General features: G+C 34.7%; 1 protein-coding gene across 4 annotated transcripts in view; it reads left to right on the top strand.

Moving 5' to 3' along the window:
• NFATC3 (nuclear factor of activated T cells 3) overlaps positions 1-18,741 on the top strand; it is a 129,902-nt gene that overhangs the window by 66,005 nt on the left and 45,156 nt on the right. For 3 of the 4 annotated variants that reach the window (XM_073225478.1, XM_073225476.1, XM_073225477.1), the window contains 3 exons: positions 8,793-8,992; positions 13,745-13,917; positions 16,847-16,987. In XM_073225478.1, the coding sequence (XP_073081579.1) occupies positions 8,793-8,992; positions 13,745-13,917; positions 16,847-16,987 (514 nt within the window). The remainder of the gene's footprint in view (positions 1-8,792; positions 8,993-13,744; positions 13,918-16,846; positions 16,988-18,741) is intronic. The other variant, XM_073225479.1, reaches the window with a different exon arrangement.

Genomic DNA, 18,741 nt, shown 5'->3' on the forward strand with positions numbered 1-18,741 from the left:
TATGTAAAAAGAAATAATGACTGGAAATATTGATAGATTTTTTGATTATATAAATATTTAAATATATAGAGAAAATTGCAACTTTCAGTTAAATACAATAGATTGAACATGTGTTTACCTTCATCAAACATTAATTAGCTTCAACTTAAGCTTGTTAGGTGGAGAGAAAGAATCAATAAGGAGCACAAATCATTTTACACCAAAGAGCCCTGAAAAGGCTCAAGAATTTGAGGCACTTGGTGTCTCAGAAAGTAGGATGTGGAAGAGAGCTGAAAAACAGGATTGGCTGAAAGTCTACAAAGAAGCAGTTAGATTCCCAGGTTTTTCTCTCCTGTGTGGTATAGCCAGGTTATAACCACTGTCTTGCCCTGGGAGAACTGAAGATGTACTCTTTAGAGGGAATGAAATAGAAGTTGTAGGTTCTAGAATAATGGAAGTCAGGGCTTGAGGATCTGTATAGAAAAGAGGATGGGGATGGATGAGAGGCATAATCAAAATCTGCTTACTGAATAGGGAGGCCTCTGACCCCTTTTCTTTAACTCCCCAAATGGCTTACAATAGCTTTATGCTCCCTAGACAGGAGACTGGAGGAATTGCTTTTAGACAGCCTGTTCCAAGAGATAATACTTATGTTCCTCTTAAACTTTCATATCTTCTAATGGTTCTCAACCCTATCAGACCCACCTCCACTTTTTTTTTAAATCAGTGTTTTGTAATACTACTTTATTAACCTGAAATGGAAATGAAAAGATAATATAATCAACCCACACATATAATTTTAAGAATATCAATAAAATGTAACATTAAGAGGAAATAAATTAGAAAACTATAACACAGTAGTTGTTTCAAAATGAAAAAAAGGCTTAGTAATTAATGACTGTAGAAGACAGGATGAAGTAGTTAGATACTCGTTACCTGTAGTGTCAGTAAGAGTATGTTCAGGTACTGAGGCAGGTATTTTCATCAGCAACCTAAATTCCATGAGTGAGTGGTATTACTAGTGATAACATGATTTTCTGAAATGAACTCTTGCTAAAGTTTTCCTCAGTTTATATGGTAGTTGATTCATGAAAAGTTCATATATGTGTTATGATTTCACTTATTTGTGGAATATAAAAGCAAAGCAAAATGGAACAAAATAGCGCAGACTTGTAGACCTGAGAAGGGACTGCTGGTTACCATGGGGGAGAGGTTTGGGTGGGTGGGGTGAAGGGGATAAAGGGGCACAAAAATTCTCAGTCATAATGTGGGTTGGTCACAAGGGTAGCAGTACAACATGGAGAATACAACCAGTGATTCTGTAACATCTTTCTATGTTCACAGATAGTAACTGTACTAGTAGGGGTGAGCATTTAGTAATATGGGTAACTGTTGAACCACTGTGTTGTATACTTGAAACTAAAATAAGACTATGTACCAATTAAAAAAAACCACCTGCTTCAGAGAGGAGAGGGAAAAAAAATTCCATGTGTTAAAACTGCGGTTTTGTGGGTTTTTTTGTATTTATACATATCAACGACTTGGGTTTTAAGTTCATAAAGTTCTATATACATGAAAATACAATGGGACATTCTGAAGGTCTTTGCAACATAGGATAGTTGTGCACGTTGAAGAATTGTGATTATCCATGGGGGTTAATAAGAACTTGAATCTCTGGCCCCTTTTCATTAAATTCCTGTGGTGAACTTTTACTTATCATGTTGCCATGATTATTCACTTGTATATTGACTATGGCTGTTCTTGTGTAATGATTGCAAAGTAGTTAAGATAGAGGACATACTTGGCACTCTCATCACTTCACACTTTGCTCAGAACACTAACTACATCACAGTGATACAGTTAAAATTCTAGTGTTTCAAGTGCCATGTGTATTGCTATACTGAAATTTTACAGTGCACATTCATCATGTCAAAACAAGAAAAGGAAAGTAGATTTTAAATATCATCCTTTTAAGGCACAGTAGATTGTATTTATTTTGTTACCAAATTATATAGCAAAACATAGTGTTTATTGAGCAATACATCATGGCTGGGCTAAAAGAATGTGCATCTTACATAGCCTCACATTTCCACCTAGGTGTCTCATCGTACCTTGAATACAATATCTGTAATGTTGAAAACATTGCCTTAGGTCCCCCAAACCTGTTCTAAAACAGTGACTTCTTTGCTTTCTTTATTCGCTAGTACACCACCCTTCTACTAGGTATTGAAAAGAACTTCTCATTTCTTTGTTTCCTTCTCTTTATTATTCTATATGTAGTCAGTTACCAAAAAAATCTCTTTAGGGTCTCATAGGAAAGATGTAGTGCATTCATCCCTCTCCATTCCTATTTTTCTATTTATGTTCTTACTTATACCCTAATTTAAACTTTTAGTATATGTGATTTTAGTGTTCTAGCCTCTTAACTGGTTTGCATGATTCTATCTTTTCTGTCCTTCATAGAGCCTTAAATGCCTTTTTTAATCATGTGTTTTCCTACTTCCTGCATTATTAATAATAAATTTCTGCCTCTGGGGTCTTCATTAATTCCTTAAAGTTCAGTACATGCCACTTTGTCATGTATATAATACTGGCAGAGCAGTGACATTCAGTGTGGATATTTCCGTCATGGACCCTCAATAAAAGGAAGAAGGGGTAGAGTGGTGCACAAAGTTTCAGCCTTTTTGAAACTTACACGGTGCTGAAGAAAACATATAATAAATAATATACTTTTGATAGTGATCAGTACTGTGAAAAATAAAAAAATAGGATAAGGGGATAAAGATGTGGTATTTTAGATAGGGTGCTCTTCTTTGAGGAACAGGCCTTTGAATATAGAACTAAAGGAGTGAGGTAATATAAAGATCAGAGTGAATATTCCAAAGGGATAAAATATTAAGTGTGAAGGCCCTGAGATTAGGAATGAGCCTGGATGGCTCATGCAATAGTCAGGATGGCCAGAACTGACTGTGGAAGGCAGAAAGTAGGAGAAGGTAAGGCAACAAGTTAACCAAAGCCCAAATCACTTAGGCCTTGTAAATCATCATAGGGCATTTGAATTTAGTTCTGAGTGTGAGAAGAAGCCATTAGAGAATTCTGAGCAAGAGTGAAATTACCAGGTTAATGTTACAAGTTTGTTCTGGCTCCTGGATAGAGAATAGGCTGTAGGGGAGTAAGAGTGAAAACAGGGAGAGTACTTACAAGGCTATTGCAAAGGTCTAGGCTTTACTTGCTTCTCTATAAACTTCACAGGACTGAAAATAAGACTGAGTAAATCATATCTGATAATAGGCAAAAATCTTCATGTCCTTTCCTGGGTAGAGGATAATCAATAAATCATGTTGCTTGGTTACAGACTCCGCATGAAGCCAAGGATGGGCAGGCAGGGGAGAGTAAAACATTCACCTGAAGGACTGTATAATAGAATGAAATTCTTCTACCCATTTGAAACTTTGACTAGATTCCATACTTAGAATCATGGATGCAGCTAATATTTATCACTAACCATGTGTCAAAAGCTGTACTAGGCACTCTATATTTGATATCATGTGCCAGGATACTTTATAAACCATAGTACAGAAACAGAAATGTTTTTACAGGTTATTAGGTAGCTCATAAAATCTCAGGCTTGGAAGCTACATGGCCTGGAACAGTGTCCAACCACCTTAGCCATTACTGCTGTAGTGAAAATATCACTGACTATGACTCACGAACAGAACTTGTCAGGCAGTGCTTGGGAGTGGGCACCAGAAATTCCACCACTACTGCCTTGAAGAGCTGGACACTTCTGCCACTGTGTTTACTGAAAATGGACTGAAAAAAACCTACATTATCATGTTGCTCCCTTGCTGGTTTAATGGATTAAAGCAGTCACAGAGCAACTCTTTCTCCCTGAGGCATTTGGGGCCAAAAGTAGGAGTGTGGATTGCTGCATATCATTCCAAAGCTTGGAAAACCTCCAGTGTGTGCAAGGAAGCCACCATCTCAAAGCACAGATACCAAAGCTACAAAAAAGCCCAGACATAGCTTAAGAACCATGGCCTGACAAAGAAATAACAATCCTCTTTTGGAGATAAATATTTTCTACTTCAGTCTCCAGAGTTCTTTTATACAAAATGTCTAGTATGTGTTAAACAGTATGTACAAAAGAAAGTGTGACCTGCAATGAAGAGAAATCAATAGAAGCAGCCCCAGAGACGACCTAGATCTAAGTCTTCATCTATATTGTTACCAGAAAGAAACTTTAATATAGTCACAATAAAAATGCTAAATTATCTAGTAGAGAAGGTGGACCATACATGTGAAGAGATGGTGGAATTTCAGTACACACATGGAAGTGTTTTTTTATTAAAACGATAACGATAAGGACAAAAACACAAGAGAAAACTACAGACTAATATCCCTAATGAATATAAACACAAAATCCTCAACAAAAAACTTAACAAACCAAATCCAACAGCACATTAAAAGGATTATACAGCATGACCCATTGAAATTTATCCCAGAAATGCAAAAAGTGATTCAACATATGAAAATAGGTTGATGTAATATATTCCACACTAACAGAATGAAGGAATAAAAACCACTTGGTCATCCCAGTTGGCACAAAAAAGGCATTTGACAAAATTTAACAATCTTTTATTAAAAACATTAACAACAAACACTCAACAAACTAGGAAAAGGGGGAAATCCTTAACACGATCAAGATCATTTATGAAAAGCCCACAGCTAACATCATACTTAATGGTGAAAGACTTGAAAGCTTTCTCTCTGGGATCAGCAACAAGATGACGATCCTCACTTGCACCATTGTTATTATGTATGCTGGAAGTCCTAGCCAGAGCAATTAGTCAATAAAAAGAAATAAAAGGCATCCAAATTAGAAAGGAAGAGATAAAACTGTATTCGCAGATGATTTGTTCCTGTACATAGAAAATTTCAAATAATCCACAGGAAAGCTACCAGAGGTAATAAATGAGTTTAGCTATGTTTCAAGGTGGAAGGTCAACATACACTTAACAGTTGTGTTTCTGTATATGCAAAGGATGAACAAACTGAAGAGGAAATTAAGAAATCAATACCATTTACAATAGCATCCAAAAGAATAAATAGTTAGGAATGAATTTATCCAAGGAGGTGTAACACTTGTATGCTGAAAACTGTAAAATATTGCTGGAATAAAAATAAATATAAAGTTATCCCATGTTCATGGACAGGAAGACCTAGCATTGTCAAGATACTAGTTCTCCCCAAAACATTCTAGATTCAAAGCCATAATTCCAACATCCTTTTTCACAGAATGGAAAAGCATATCCTCAAATTCGTAGGAATTGCAGGAGGCTTCTAATAGCCAAAATAATCCTGAAAAAGATTTAAACTAGGATTCAGTTTTTCTGATTTATAACTCACTACAAAGCTACAGTATTTAAAACAATATATGACACTGGCATAAAGGCAGACCAGTGACATAGAATAGAAAGCCCAGAAATAAGCCCTCACTTATCTATGGTCAGTTCATTTTTGATAAGGTGCCAAGACCATTCAGTGAGGGAAAGGCCAGTCTTTTCAACAGATGATCCTGGGAAAGTTGGGCATGCACCTGCTAAATAATGTAGTAGGACTCTTACCTTACATCATATACAAAAATTAATTCAAAATTGATCAAAAACCTTAACTGTAAGACCTAAAACTATAAAACTCTTAGGAGAAAACATTGAGGAAAATCTTCTTGACAGTGGGTTTGGCAGTGGTTTTATTAAGTATGATACCAAAGCACAGTAAGCAACAAAAGGGAAAGATAAATCGGACTCCATTGAAATTAAAACTTTTGTGCATTGAAGGACTCAACCAAGATAGTATTTGCAAATCATTTATCTGCAAGGGATTAATATTCACAACATATAAAGAACTATAACTCAACAACATTAAAACAAGTATACATACATGCCCATATATACTCTCAGAGAATGTTGAGTTTTTTATTTGTTTAAGCAGCCACTTAACTTGGTTGTAGTCAGTCTGTAAAACCTGTCTCCATGTGGTTTGTGGTAGCTCATAATCTCATTTCAGTTATTTTCTGTTATTGTAGCATTAGTTAGGCTGCTTGAGATCTGCTCTGTTCATAGATGATTCACAGGTCAGCCAAAGGATTAGGCAGTTTATATGTGTAATTCGGAGCTGCTCCTTTCTGACTGTCTCCTTTTTGGGATTTCCCTCTTTCCAGAGGCTATGGTTCTACATGCTTACCTCCATTCTTCAAGCCCTTTACACTGTAGATTTCTATGGGAGTTTCAGCCACTCTGTAATGGACTATGGTTTTCCCTCAGGTTAGAAGCCTTAAAAACAGGAAACACATCTTTTACTTTTCTCTTTTAAAATGTGTTGCTTTGCTTTCAGTGTCTGCTTACTTTGGGCTCTCTCCATGCTTTCAACTTAGTCTTTATGTTTATTCTAGTTTATAGTTGTTATCTGCATGATGATGGGTGAGATGGCTGCTGCTCCACCATCAGATTGGACATGGGAGTCTTCCTAAGTACTATTTGTATACTTCTGCAGGCTTTGTGTCCCTTTTCTTATGGTCACAGTTTTTACCTCCAGCCACCTTTTGGTCCTCACCCTTATCAATCCTGTATAGTCATTTCCCACCCCATACAGTCATCTTAACGTCAGCAGTAGTGAAGGGTACCATGGAAAGCCAAATAACCCAGCTTGTTAAGTCAGTTGAAATTTTAAGTTGGTAACATACAGAATAGGTTTCTTCAGACTCTTTCTACTAAAACAAACTGTCTCTGATTTAACAGCTTGTTCAAGGACATTCCCACATACCCAGGTCTTTAGATCTGGATGATTAATGTTGCTTGGAGTCCAGAATCAACATTTCTTCTGTGTTCTTCACAGCACTCTAAGGCTTTGTAAAAATTTTTGTTGATCTAGATATTTGTCAAGAAGAAAGAGAAAAACCAAAACCCCTTATCCTTTTGTAACATAGTCCAGCCTTTTATTTTTATTTTTTAAAAAACAATTTTTATTTTATTATCAAAATAATATTCACTGGGTTTCCTGTCAACTCTACTTATTTTTTTAAGTATAGCTGATACACAGTATTGTATTGGTTTCAGGTGTACAACATAGTGATCCAGCAGTTGGTGAGATGCTCACCGTGATAAGTGTAGTTAACAAAGATACTACGGTATTATTGACCATATTCCCTGTGTTGTACTTTCCATCTCCATGACTTGTTTATTTATTTATTTATTATTGTCTGATTAGTTTTTGATTTTTCTATGTGGTTTATTTGTTTGTTTATTAAGGTATCACTGATATACACTCTTTTGAAGGTTTTACGTGAAAAACATTGTGGTTACTACATTAACCCATGTTACCAAGACCCCCCATACTTTATTGAAGTCACTGTCCATCAGTGTAGTAAGATGCCACAGAGTCACTACTTGTCTTCTCTGTGCTACACTGTCTTTCCCGTGACCCTCCCACACCATGTGTACCAATGATAATACCCCTCAATCCCCTTCTCCCTCCCTCCCCATCCCTCCCCTTTGGTACCACTAGTACCTTCTTGGAGTTTGTGAGTCTGCTGCTGTTTTGTTCCTTCAGTTTTGCTTCGTTGTTATACTCCACAAATGAGGGAAATCATTTGGTACTTGACCATGACTTATTTATTTTATAATTGGAAGTTTGTACCTCTTTATCCCCCTCACCTATTTCATCCATCCCCTTAACCTCCCTTCCCTATGGCAACCACCAGTTTGTTCTCCATATTTATGAATCTGTTTCTGGTTTGTTTGTTCACCTGTTTTATTTTTTAGATTCCACATATAACTGAAGTCATGCAGTATTTGTCTTTGTCTGACTGATTTCACATAGCATAATACCCTGTAGGTCCATCCATGGCAAGATTGTTGCACATGGCAAGACTTCATTCTTTTTTATGACTAATTCTCCAATATACCATATCTTATTATCCATTCATTTAATCCATAGGCATTTAGGTTGCCTTTATATCTTGGCTGTTATAAATAATGCTGCAGTAAACATAGGGCGCATATGTCTTTTCAAATTAATGATTTTGTATTTTGGGGGGGTAAGTTTCCCAGAAGTGGAATTACTGTGTCATATGGTAGTTCTGCTTTTAATTTTTCGAGAAATTTCCATACTGTTTTCCGTAGTGGCTGCACCAGTTTACATTCCCACACGCAATGAATGAGAGATTCCTTTTCTTCACATCCTCACCAACACTTGTTTATCGCTTGTCTTTTTGATATTGGCCATTCTGACTGGATTGAGGTATCTCACTATGGATTTGATTTGCATTTCCCTGATGATTAGTGATATTAAGAATCTTTTCATGTGTCTTCTGGCCATCTGTGTCTTCTTTGGAAAAATGTCTATTGAGATCTTTGCCTATTTTTAATCAGGTTATGTGTTTTTTTGGTGTTGAGGTGTATGAATTCTTTATGTATTTTGGATATTAACCTTTTGTGGATATACCATTTGCAAATATCTTCTCCCATTCAGTGGTTTGCTTTTTTGTTTTGTTTATGGTTTCTTTTGATGTGCAGAAGCTCTTGAATTTGATATAATACCCTTGTTTATTTTCCAGCATTTTATTTTTAAACTATTCCTGAAGTCTGGAAGGGTGTTCACTTCTTAACTTTTTCTATTGTTATCTTTTTTGAAGTAACATTTTATGTGTCAATAATATGTGATACAGGTATAATAAACCCATTTGTTGTCAACTTATTGTAATATGCATGGATAATGAATTGTATTTTTCTGTGTTTGTTCTTCCTAATCAGCTCCTGGGCTATAGTGAAAAGCCGATAAATCTACAGATGTTTATTGGAACGGCAGATGATAGATATTTACGACCTCATGCATTTTATCAGGTGCATCGAATCACTGGGAAAACAGTTGCTACTGCAAGCCAAGAGATAATAATTGCTAGTACAAAAGTTTTGGAAATTCCACTTCTTCCTGAAAACAATATGTCAGCCAGGTATTTTCAAACATACCTCAAAATGGGCAGTTCTTTCTTTTCCTGAAACAACTTTTGGAAAAAACATATATTACTTTTATGGTACAGAAGTGAAGGATTCATTGTTCTAAATTAACTGAATAACATTATGTGAATAATTGTAGTACATCTGCTAAGGTTGTTAGCATATTTTCAGAAAGAAAATTAAGTTCCGCAAAACTGTACGGACCATGTAGTACCAGCCCACCATCATGCTAAGTGATGTAGATAAAAGTATGTGGAATTTTCTTCAAATAGCTCACAGTCTGATGAGTAGACAATAAATAAGTAGTTGAAGTACAATTAAGATTACTAAGTTTCCTTAAGGAAAACTTTGGCTCTACTTCCAGGTGTCCCGTCTGACACATTTTCAAATGAAATGAGGTGGCTAGCTTCTGAATGAAAATGTGATAGAGTTTTGTTCCAGTGGATTAGTTAGGATTATATGTAGTTGCCTGTTATGGAAACCTGAAATGCAGTAGCTTAAACAGTTTTTTTTAATTCCATAAAAGAATATCCAGATAGACATTTTAGGGCTAACATAGTATTTCCATTAAGTCATTGGGGCCCCAAGGTCCTTCTTTTTTTTAATTCTCTGCTATATTTAGCATGTAGTTTCCATCCTCAAACTTGCTTCATGATCTAAAATGGGTGCTGGATCTCTAGCCATCACAATTACAATCCCAGAAAGAATAAGGAAGAAGGGGTGGGAAGAAGGGTAAAAGAGAACTTCCATCTGAGTCAATGCTTTTTAAAGAGCTTATCCCAGAAACCTACACAACATATTCATTGATTATCCTTGTATATAAGGAAGACCTGGGTATATTTTTAACCTGAATATGTTGCTTCCTTTAACTATATAGGGACTTATTAACTAAGAAAAAAGGGAACAAAAGATGTTTATTAGATATTATTAATCTGCCATAACCAGGTATGTGAAATTTATAGTGAAGTTTGTTATAGAAATTACATCAAACTACAATATATACCTTTCTTAAAATGACATTAACATCTGTCCCAGGCTGTTGCAAGAACAGTACTAAATCATATTCAGGATTTAATCAAAAATCAGATTTCAGTCTCTAGCTCTCTTCTTTTAAATTTACATTTAAATGACTTAGGTAAACTAGAATATGCACCTGAGGCTATAGCAATTTATGACATAATTCTATTATTACAAAATAAAAGTTACCTCAGAAAGAAACTTAACCCTGTTATCTACTTATTGTCAGAAAAAAACAAGTAAATATAAATTGAAACAAAACTTTATTTTTGCCTACTTTGTTCAGATAGACAGTATGCAAGAACCCAACCCAGTAAGTCATTACATAGGGGCTGTGACAGTACTTTCATGGCAAAGACATACAGTTAGCTGATAATCTCTACTCTTAGATTTCTGTATTCAGTGATGTAGAGAGAACTTTGGAGTCATAGCTAGTGCTTATTCAGGCAATTGGACAAAACTCTTTCTTAAGGAAAATGTTGACTCTGACTCCAGGCATCCTGTTTGACCTATTTTCAAATAAGGTGAGGAGACCAACCTCTGAATGAGAATGCATATGTATAGACTTCTTTCCTTTTACTCTAGGCTGTTACTTTTTCATCTAGCATCAGAAACATATGAACACATGATTCATCAGCTATCGAGGGGAATTAAAAACTCAACTTTGAACTTTCCTTCTTTAGATAATTTATAAAATTGATCCCTAGAGGACAGTTTGTGGGCTGTGTTTCCATTCATTCTGTTCACTAGACTTGAACCAAGTTAAATAGAAAATCAAAAGAAGCTTATTGTGCTGTTTAACTTTCTTTGCTTGAAGGAAATAGCCATATGAGTACCTCTTCATAATCTGAAAAACCACTGTTAAAGATACTATCTCTGAGTTGCTCATTAACACACACATAGACACAGTTCTTTCAAGTTAATGGAAAAAAATTTGGTATTTTCTGATGACATGGTAGATTTTGCTTTACCAGACAAAGAGAGACCTGTAAAAACTTTATCACATTTACTTTTTGCTTTGGCTTCCGGGAAGTTCATAGTCGAGTTCAAATACAGTAATTATCGTAATTTGTAACCCTAGATTTAGGATATATTTATTTCCTGTTCTTTCTATTAAAGAATTTCTTCTATTTCTTCTTGACCTTATTTGTATTTATGTTGTAAAGTGCCTCATCCCTTCTAAAAATAGTGTATAAATCAATAAATTTAAAAAGAATACATGAGTTTCTAAGATTCTCAAGAAATTCAGCAAGCCTCATATTGAATAGTGTGAAAAAATCAGACTAGTAGGATCTAAACATATCTACCTCCTCCTTTTCGCATCTACTAGCACATAGAACAGAAGTGGTGGTCATCATAATTCATGTCCCTTCCCCAACCAGACCTGGCACATACTGCCTGCCTAGATCAGATCAGAGATGACAAAACTGCAGAAATACCACTGTTACTAGTAACAAGCAGCTAGCCCCCTTACTCTATCCCCAGATACATAACCTGAAGCTTCTCTGGACATTCTTTCTACTCTGGACTGTTAGATTAGGGAATAGAATTTTTTTAGGAGCCAAAGCTCAATGCAACACTGTGTGTGTCCAAGAAAGGGTTGAAAAAGGAGCATCTAGGAAATTACCCAAAGCTAAGAAACCTCTTCCATGTACCTTAGATAACAATGGCAAGGTAAAACTGAATGAGCCTTTTTTTTTACTGGCAACTAATTACTAGGATAAACTACAGTTATTCAGTGTTACATAGTTTCAGATAGTGGTAGATAAAAAATTTGTGAATGATTGATAAGACTTGTTCAAAATGATTTATGTATAAACTAGTTGTAGAGATGTATTAAATTAAATAGCTTTACTGATCTCTGAAAGCACTAAGGTGGGGAAAGATTAGTATATACTGCTCTTGTTTTGCCTATTATCCCACAGGCTTGGTCATTTCAGTTCTAATTTATCTTGGATATATAAGACCATTAAGACCAGTATACTAACCCCAAAAGCCATAACCTTACAAGATACTTTAAATATAGAATGTCAGTATTCATTGCTTTAAGCTACTCATAACTCCTTCCTGTTTTTAAAACTAAGTTTTAAATGGAATATGGATGTGCCAATAATACAGCCTGATCTAAAATACAGTTGTAGTTGTAAACAGAATTAAAATTATTTTCATTCCTATATGTGTAGTTTTTGTGTTGGCTTAGCTTTTTTCTTTTTTGTATTTCTTACCCAGTTGTAAAATTGTCATTTCTGATACTCCTGTTACATACTATTAGAAACTTAGCTCTGCTAAAATACCTTCCCTCAAAACTCAATGAAATGGATAATCTCCCTAAAGACTCGTGTTGGCATGCTAACATGAATTATTCACTCCTTGATACAGTTTGGTCTACATACTGCTTTGAGGTAAAATGTAATTTTTCAAGATCAGTTTAAATATAATTTATTATCCATAAATTTCAAATACTTATTTTTCAAAAGTAGTTCCTTTTTTAGAAATTTCTTCTTCTGTGTCTTTCTGAAGATGAAAATATTCATCCTTTTGGGATTCTTCCCTGTGCTTTACCAGTTCTTATGTTGATAACCAACTTCTGTAAGATATAGTATCCTTCAAGTGACTTACACATCTTGGGGACAATGAGCGTTAAGAGTAGGAGCTACTGGTAGATAAAGTAAAAGGATGGATAACAAACATTGCCATAAGAGACAGTAAACTTTAACTAGAATGTTTGATGATTAGTTATCTACTTTATTCTTATTAGAAGAATATTTGTGAATAACAAAGATACATTGTAGATACTGTTGTTTCCTACCATGATTGTGTATTAAGCAGCAATATGTAGTGATAAAATTTGAAGATAATGAAATGTTAGACCTTAAATGCCAAAACTTTAATCTTACACAGACATTTTCAAGGAATGCAAGAGTCATAGCCTGATGGATTGTTTTTATTAATAAACATCACTATAAAAGTCTAAATATGCTATTAATGACTTATTTGTAGTACAAGAGAATGCTTTCTGGCCTAGTTACACCTGTAGAATTAAACACTCTTTTTACTTTATGTTTCACTTACCTAGTTCTGTCACACAAATTACCCCCAAAATTTTGTGGCTTAAAGTAATAACTGTTGGTATGTTTCATGATTCTTTGGATTGGCTGAACTCAGCTGATCCATTCATGTGGTGCTGGCTGGGAACAATCATGCTCTTGAATTGAGCTGGGAGTTCAGCTGGCTTGAGAACATCCAAGATGGCTGGAGTGGCTGGAACAGTTGAGGATTGTCTGGGCCTTTTTCTCCAGCTTGTTAGTTGGACTTCTTCAGACTGGCTATGACTACAAGAGAGGAAAAGTGGATAATATGAGACTGTTTAAGTACTAGGCTCCTAGCTTAGAGTATTAACTGGTCACATTCTGTTTGTCAAAGCAAGTCTTAAGGAGGCAGTACATAGGTACTCCACCTCTTAATGGGAGAAGTACTGGAATGAGGAGGAATACAGCTATATTTACAGACAATCTCCCACACTTACTATTATAGTTTTGTCATGTAAAAATATTTTTAATCCAAAAATTGAAATAGCAGAAAATAGCAACCATACATACCTTTTTTTAAAAATCATATTTTAGATAGTGATAGTTCATTCCTGCTAAATTAACAATTGCTGTTTTGAGTGAGTTGTTTAGAACCACTAATTATCAGTAAGCAAATAAAATTTTTGTGTTTTTTCTCCCTAGTATTGACTGTGCAGGTATTTTGAAACTCCGCAATTCAGATATAGAACTTCGAAAAGGAGAAACTGATATTGGCAGAAAGAATACTAGAGTACGACTTGTATTTCGCGTACACATCCCACAGCCCAATGGAAAAGTTCTTTCTCTGCAGACAGCTTCTATACCTGTAGAGTGCTGTAAGTAAACTTGCGATGATGTTATAAAATTTTATTTGTAATAGATCATTTTCAGTTTTGCTTATAATCTAATGTTTGGATCAAAAATGTAAACTGAGCACAGAATCTGGGCAACTGATGTGATTTTCTCATATGGAAATAAGTAAGCTACTTGCTTAGGTGGAAGGAGTACTGATCTTAGAGTTAGAAAATGGCTTCTCATTACAATTTGACCCTAGTTAGCGGTATAACTGTAGACAAATTCTCTCAACCACAGTTTTCTTACCTGTAAATGAGGAAAGTAGGTTTGAGGCCACCTGAGGAACAAATGAAGCTATTATTGTGATATTAAGTGTCACTTGGTCATCTTTGTTTAATTAAAATATCAGTCTTCGTGTTGGAAGATTCCTGTCTCTGTGAGCTGACACCTCAGCTAAATAAGGACTTAGGGTTTTGTGGGTTTTTGGTTTTTCCCTATAAATTTATTTACATCATCAGACTGAGAAAAGTGAATTGTTTTTTCCCCTGGTTTACAAAGGCAAGAAATGAGAAAAGGCCCTAGAGCCCGATACCTACTCAATCCCTGGAGAACTGTAGACCTCTGGTAGGTTAGCTGGTAGGACTAAAATATTGAGACTGCTGTTTAGATCCTTAGGGCTTAGACTTAGAAGTGTTCTAATTGCATATCTTACTCTTGTGTAGGAGGAAACTGAGGCACAAGTTTCTAAACCCTCATCCAGTGTTATTCGCTATTGTCAATAGACTGTTCAGAACACAGGTTTCCTTAGTATTTTTATTACATTATACCATTTTATTTAAATACATGCATTTTTTTCTTAATTGAAGTATAGTTTATTATATTGATTTCAGGTGTACAGCATAGAAACACATGCATTCTTAATTTGGGATCACACCTACTGTATTACCCTTCTGTCCCTCCTTTTGCTGTTTGCTGAATTGGAGAAGTACTTTATCATTTCCCAGTTGACTGGGATTCAACTGAGTAAATCCATAATAATAGAATTCACTGTAGAATTAATTTTTGATAGATAATACAGTTACATGGTACAAAATTCAAAAAGGATAAAGGAGTATAGGAAAAGCGAATTTCCAGGTCAACTGGTTCCCCTTTGTAGAATCAGCTATCATTGCCAGCATCTTTTATTATCCTGCCAGAGTATTCAGTGTCCATATAAGCATATATGTCTTTATTTTTAGCATAAAGTAGTTTCATAGTTTCAGTTTTTGAGATGAAATTACTCTAAAATGATTTTCTCTTTTTTCTTTTAGTTTATTAAAATAACGTGATTATTGTTGAGAATATAAAAAATGCAGAGTGGTACAAAGAGTAGTATTAAAATGTTTTGTAATATCACTACACTTGAGATAGTCACTGTTAACCTTTTTTTGAATTTTCTTTTTCTTTTTTTTGTGTATATATATTATATATATATATAATATGTATATATTTTTTGTGTATAATATTTTTTAGTTGGGCTTACCTGATACAGTTTTGTTTTCGTATTTTCACTTATAAGGGGCATTTTCTCATATTGTTAAATAGTCTTCAAAAATAGTATTTTTAACTCATGCATGATATTATATTATGACTATGCCATTTGGTGAACACATTTTTGCTGTTACTTTGAGTGTATCTGTAATGGCTAGTTTCCACCATAAATATCTAAAATTTGAGTTAGTCTACTCCCTGGACTAGTCAGTGCTTGGTTTCACGCCCCTTCACTGTGAGCCATTTGGAACATAAGTAGGGACATAGTATTTTCTGAGATCTAGGTTGGTTCTCTGTTTCCCAGGTGGTAGTTGATCCTAAATCTCAGACCCATCCCCTGTGAAAGAGTCTATTTTAACATTCTCTTTGAGGTAATGATTTCAATCCACTTTTGTGGCTTGGTATCAAATAACTGGGAGAGAGGAGCCATAGTGAATGGAGAGTGCTTGCTTCCTAAAGGTATGCAAGTTTAAATTTCTTTAAAATGTTGTTATTGGCTGAACAAAACTCAGCTGACCTTTAAAGCCACCAATTTTCCACCCACGTAGTAGGACTAAAAGTAGACCTGTTTTCCAAATGTGAAGAAGAGAGTGTAATCTATACATTTTTGTTTTAATCTGGAGAGAAACCTAGTTATCTAGGTATTTGGCAAGATGAAACCCTTAGACAATCTGAGCAATCAAAAGAAGTATAATCTGTAGCTTGAAGCTCAAGCAGTTAAAAAAAAGAAGAAAAGCCAGAAATAGGATCTCCAGAAAATATAGCAGCTTGGAATCAGTCAATATTAGAGGAAAGTGGCACCAAGTCACTGTTTATGAAAGTTGATAATTTAAAAAATGTCTCTTAAGGCAGTAAGATAAATTATGTTCATATATCCTAGAAAGGAAAAGTGCAGTGCACTATTGAAAGACATATAGATCCATTTTTAAAAATTCAGTATTAAAATGTGATGATCTAGATACTATCTTGAAAAAAGGGCTACTTGGTGTGTGTCCTTTAGAAATTTGTCTTTTTATTGTATGCAATATAATTATACATCTTTAGATTTAATTTGCTTTTTATAATTATATCAGATTTATCAATTTTACAGTTGTAGGGAAGAAGTATATTAAGACTTAAGCTAAAAAGAAAAAAGTAGATGAGGTTAATGTTTTTGACTCAATATGAAGTTGCAGGCACTAATTTCTCTTTATTAATTGAGTTTGTTACAGTTGTAGTCTAAGAAAATAATGTAAAAATCACATAAATCTAATCTACTTTATTTCCTAAGTAATATAGTTATTTTAGTGGATATTGTTACCATTGCCTTGAATTTTAAAAGCCCAGAGTTTGCTTCTCTTTATTTTCATTTTGTAGCTTGATTTGTCATTTATATATGAAAGATTGTAAACTAATATTTTCTTTCTTCTCAACTCTAAAAAACAAAACAAAACAAAACAGCCCAGCGGTCTGCTCAAGAACTTCCTCATATTGAGAAGTATAGTATCAACAGTTGTTCTGTAAATGGAGGTCATGAAATGATTGTGACTGGATCTAATTTTCTTCCAGAATCCAAAATCATTTTTCTTGAAAAAGGACAAGGTAAATAATACAAGATTTGAGTTGATTGACCTCAAACTAATGGACAAAAGGGTGAAGTGAATTATTCAGATGTTTCACTGACATTAATAACAGAATGGCTTTCCTATAGCTACAAGCATCATTTACACAGATTTAATTTTATTGTAAACCAAACATTTATTATGTTTTCATATAAATGTTAAGTTCTCATTCAAGATGCCTCAAAAGTAGAAGAATCCCCCAGTAGTTCTAACCCTATGGGTGTGTGTGTGTGTGTGTGTGTGTGTGTGTGTGTGTGTGTGTGTGTTATTTATATACTCAAGAGAATTAAAAACATATGTCACACAGAAACATGGACACAAATTATTATAGCAGTATTATTCATAAAAGCCAAAAAATGGAAGCAACCCAAATGTTCATCAGTTGTAAATGAATAAACAAAATGTGGAATATTCACACTGTGGGATATTATTCAGCCATAAAAAAGATTAAAGTACTGATTGATTCTCTAACATGGATAAACCTTGAAAATACTGTGCTAAGTGAAAGAAGCCAGCATAAAATGTCCAGAATCAATAATCCATATAGACTGAAACTATATTAGTGATTGTCAGGGGATGGAAGGAGGTGTCAGTGGGGAGTGACTGCTGAAGGGCGTGGGGTTTCTAGTATTAGATAGTGATGGTTATACAGCTCTGTTAATATACCAAAGACCTCAAAATTGTATAGTTTAAAAGGGTGAATTTTCTATATAATTAGGATTTTGTGTCTTAATTTTTACAAAAGTAGGAGAATCCTGTGTCTAGCAGAGTGTTTGATTTTAGCCTTTCTTGGGCATATTTAAAAAATTTTTCCATCAAATGCTTCCTCTGATAATAAGAATTGTGAAATACCATTCTTAAAAGAATAACACAATGAATACTCATACCTACTGCCCAGCTTATGAATTAGGACCTTTACTTTTGAAGGCCTCTTGGTGCTCCTTCCCAAATGAATCCCTCTCCTGAGTCAATTCTTGCTTTTCTTTCTAGTTTTATTTTGTATGTTTTTCCCTGTTTTTGGACTTTATATAATGCATGTATTCTTCAGAAAATTGCTTTTCTCAGAGGTCAGTGTTAATGTTTAAAAATTGATCCATGTAACAAGATCTTTCACTTTTGCTACTACATAGTTCACTGTATGAATGTGCTAAAATTTATTATCCATTCTCTGGGTGATTGGGCAGTGTCCAGTTTTTGACAGTGCCAAACAACAGCTAACAATGCTGCTATGAACATTCCACTTAACACCTTGTGGACATAGATAAGAATGTCATAACTCTTAAAAGTTTTGTTAATCCAGTAAGTGTAAAAGTTGAACTTTGTGTCTTAATTTTATTGTACTTGAACTTTGAGTTTGAATCTCCCTTATGCCTACTGAGGTTGTTATGGGCTATTCATGTTTCCTTTTTTGTGAATACTTGTGCATGTCTCTGCCTATTTTTTTTCCATTGAGTCAATTTTCATATTCTTACCATCTTACAGGATTCTTTTTATATTCTGGATATCAGCGCAAATTGGGGAAGTGCCCCATTTTTTTCCACTCTCAAAAAGTGTCTGTTTCTTGTAGCTTCTTCACCTTCCTTTGCACATGTGGCAGAGCTCACCCCTGAAACCTTCGGTTGAGGCTGTCTTTGTGGGGAACTATTAATTTCTGAATAGAAGAACACATTTCTCTTGTTTTCTCCTTTTCTCTCACAATAAATACTACCACATTCACAACACTCCTGACACCCA

Source organism: Manis javanica, chromosome 17 (assembly GCF_040802235.1).
Source record: "Manis javanica isolate MJ-LG chromosome 17, MJ_LKY, whole genome shotgun sequence".
In the NCBI taxonomy this organism is placed as follows: Eukaryota; Metazoa; Chordata; class Mammalia; order Pholidota; family Manidae; genus Manis; species Manis javanica.